We start from the raw sequence: 1,434 nt of genomic DNA, 5'->3' as shown, positions 1-1,434 counted from the left end.
CATATTTGAAAGAATTAAAATTTATTCTATATGTCAAAAAAACTTCTTATAAAAGTTTATAGGAAAAAATTGATAATTGTCATTTTCACCATTTTACCTCATTTTGAATTGTCCATTAAACAACAAATCATGTTATCAAAGTTATTTTAATCGACCGGTCGGGTCTAGTACCACAACTGATCTTACTCAATTATGAACATATTAGTTGCCCACATTTTTCCTTCAATTATCACTAAAACTCTCCCATTAAAACACATGACACGGGAAATTTTCTTCTTTTCTTTTTGGTCAACCACTTAAAATCAATTAATATTAAATAAAAAATGTTGGAAACAAGAACAAAAAACAATTGTATCATAATGTAATGAGAAGAAACAATTCGATATAAAATAACGATTACAAATTAAACGAGAAAAAATGACCAAAATTAAAAAACAAACACACTAATAATACACAAATCTCATCATGTCTTGAAAGACGCCATTGGTTGTAGAGAATCACAGCTCAACTTCCACGGTTTAAGTCGTCTACAATCTCCAACCGCTATTTCCGCGTTTGCGTTCTGATCCCCATCACAATCCCCACCGCCACCGCCACTCTGCGTCAGCGTCAAACTCGTTTTAGCAATCATATTCTCTAAATCGCTAACGTAACTCGAAAGCCACGTTTTCTCCGACCTAAGAACCGCGTTCTCCGTTTCGACCGAGTCAAGCCTCTCTTTCACAACTCGGCATCTCTCGCTGTTCTCTTTGATTCGTCGTTCAAGACTCGAGATCTCGTGAATCGTGTCTTCCATTAGCTTCTGTTTCTTCAAACGCGATCTCCTAGCTGACTCGCGGTTTGATAGCTTGCGTTTTCTTTTCTTCTCGTCTATGTCGGAACCTGAACTTGTTGTTGTCTTCTCTGCGTTTGCCATGTTTGTGCGTTGTCTAATCAAAATCTGCTTCAAGAGATAACGTAAAACCAATGAAGAATGACAACGGATACGGAATGATAAACAAGTAATCGTGAGAATTGGTTGAGGTTTCTCATTTCATAACACTGTCCATTGTCATTTCATAACTCAAGAACTCTCAATATTTTTTCAAGAATCTGTGATTGACGAGGATCTGGAAAAAATTAAACAAGAAGGATCTTTATCGATTATGTTTGGTATTAAGAGAGAGATTTAGTTAGAAGCGAAATAGAACAAGGAAGAAGATAAGGATAAGATCGAAAAAGATGAAAGTGGGAGAAGTTGTTCTTATTAGGTTGCTCTTATTTATAGATTACATTCATAAAATAAAAATAAAAATATATATTCTCTTTTGTAAAATTTTAAATATTTTACATTACAAAAGATTATCCGAAATATATTCATGAAGGGTAGATTCATAGAATATGACGAATGGGAGAAGAAAGAATAGTTTTGGTCAAACATAACATTGTTACATT

The 1,434-nt window shown here is 34.0% G+C and overlaps 1 protein-coding gene across 1 annotated transcript; it reads right to left on the bottom strand.

The window, feature by feature from the left end:
* On the bottom strand, positions 313 to 1,250 carry LOC104760926 (basic leucine zipper 1). Its single transcript, XM_010483916.1, has one exon. The coding sequence runs from the start codon at positions 914 to 916 to the stop codon at positions 464 to 466; it is 453 nt and encodes a 150-aa protein (XP_010482218.1). The 5' UTR covers positions 917 to 1,250; the 3' UTR covers positions 313 to 463.

This window comes from Camelina sativa, chromosome 18 (assembly GCF_000633955.1).
Source record: "Camelina sativa cultivar DH55 chromosome 18, Cs, whole genome shotgun sequence".
Classification (NCBI taxonomy): domain Eukaryota; kingdom Viridiplantae; phylum Streptophyta; class Magnoliopsida; order Brassicales; family Brassicaceae; genus Camelina; species Camelina sativa.
The sequence above is the reverse complement of the archived record's forward strand: the minus strand, read 5'-3'. Positions and strand labels throughout refer to the sequence as shown.

Coding starts and splice junctions, on each gene's coding strand:
- LOC104760926 (XM_010483916.1), bottom strand. CDS start 916: ATGGCAAACGCAGAGAAGACAACAACAAGTTCAGGTTCCGACATAGAC.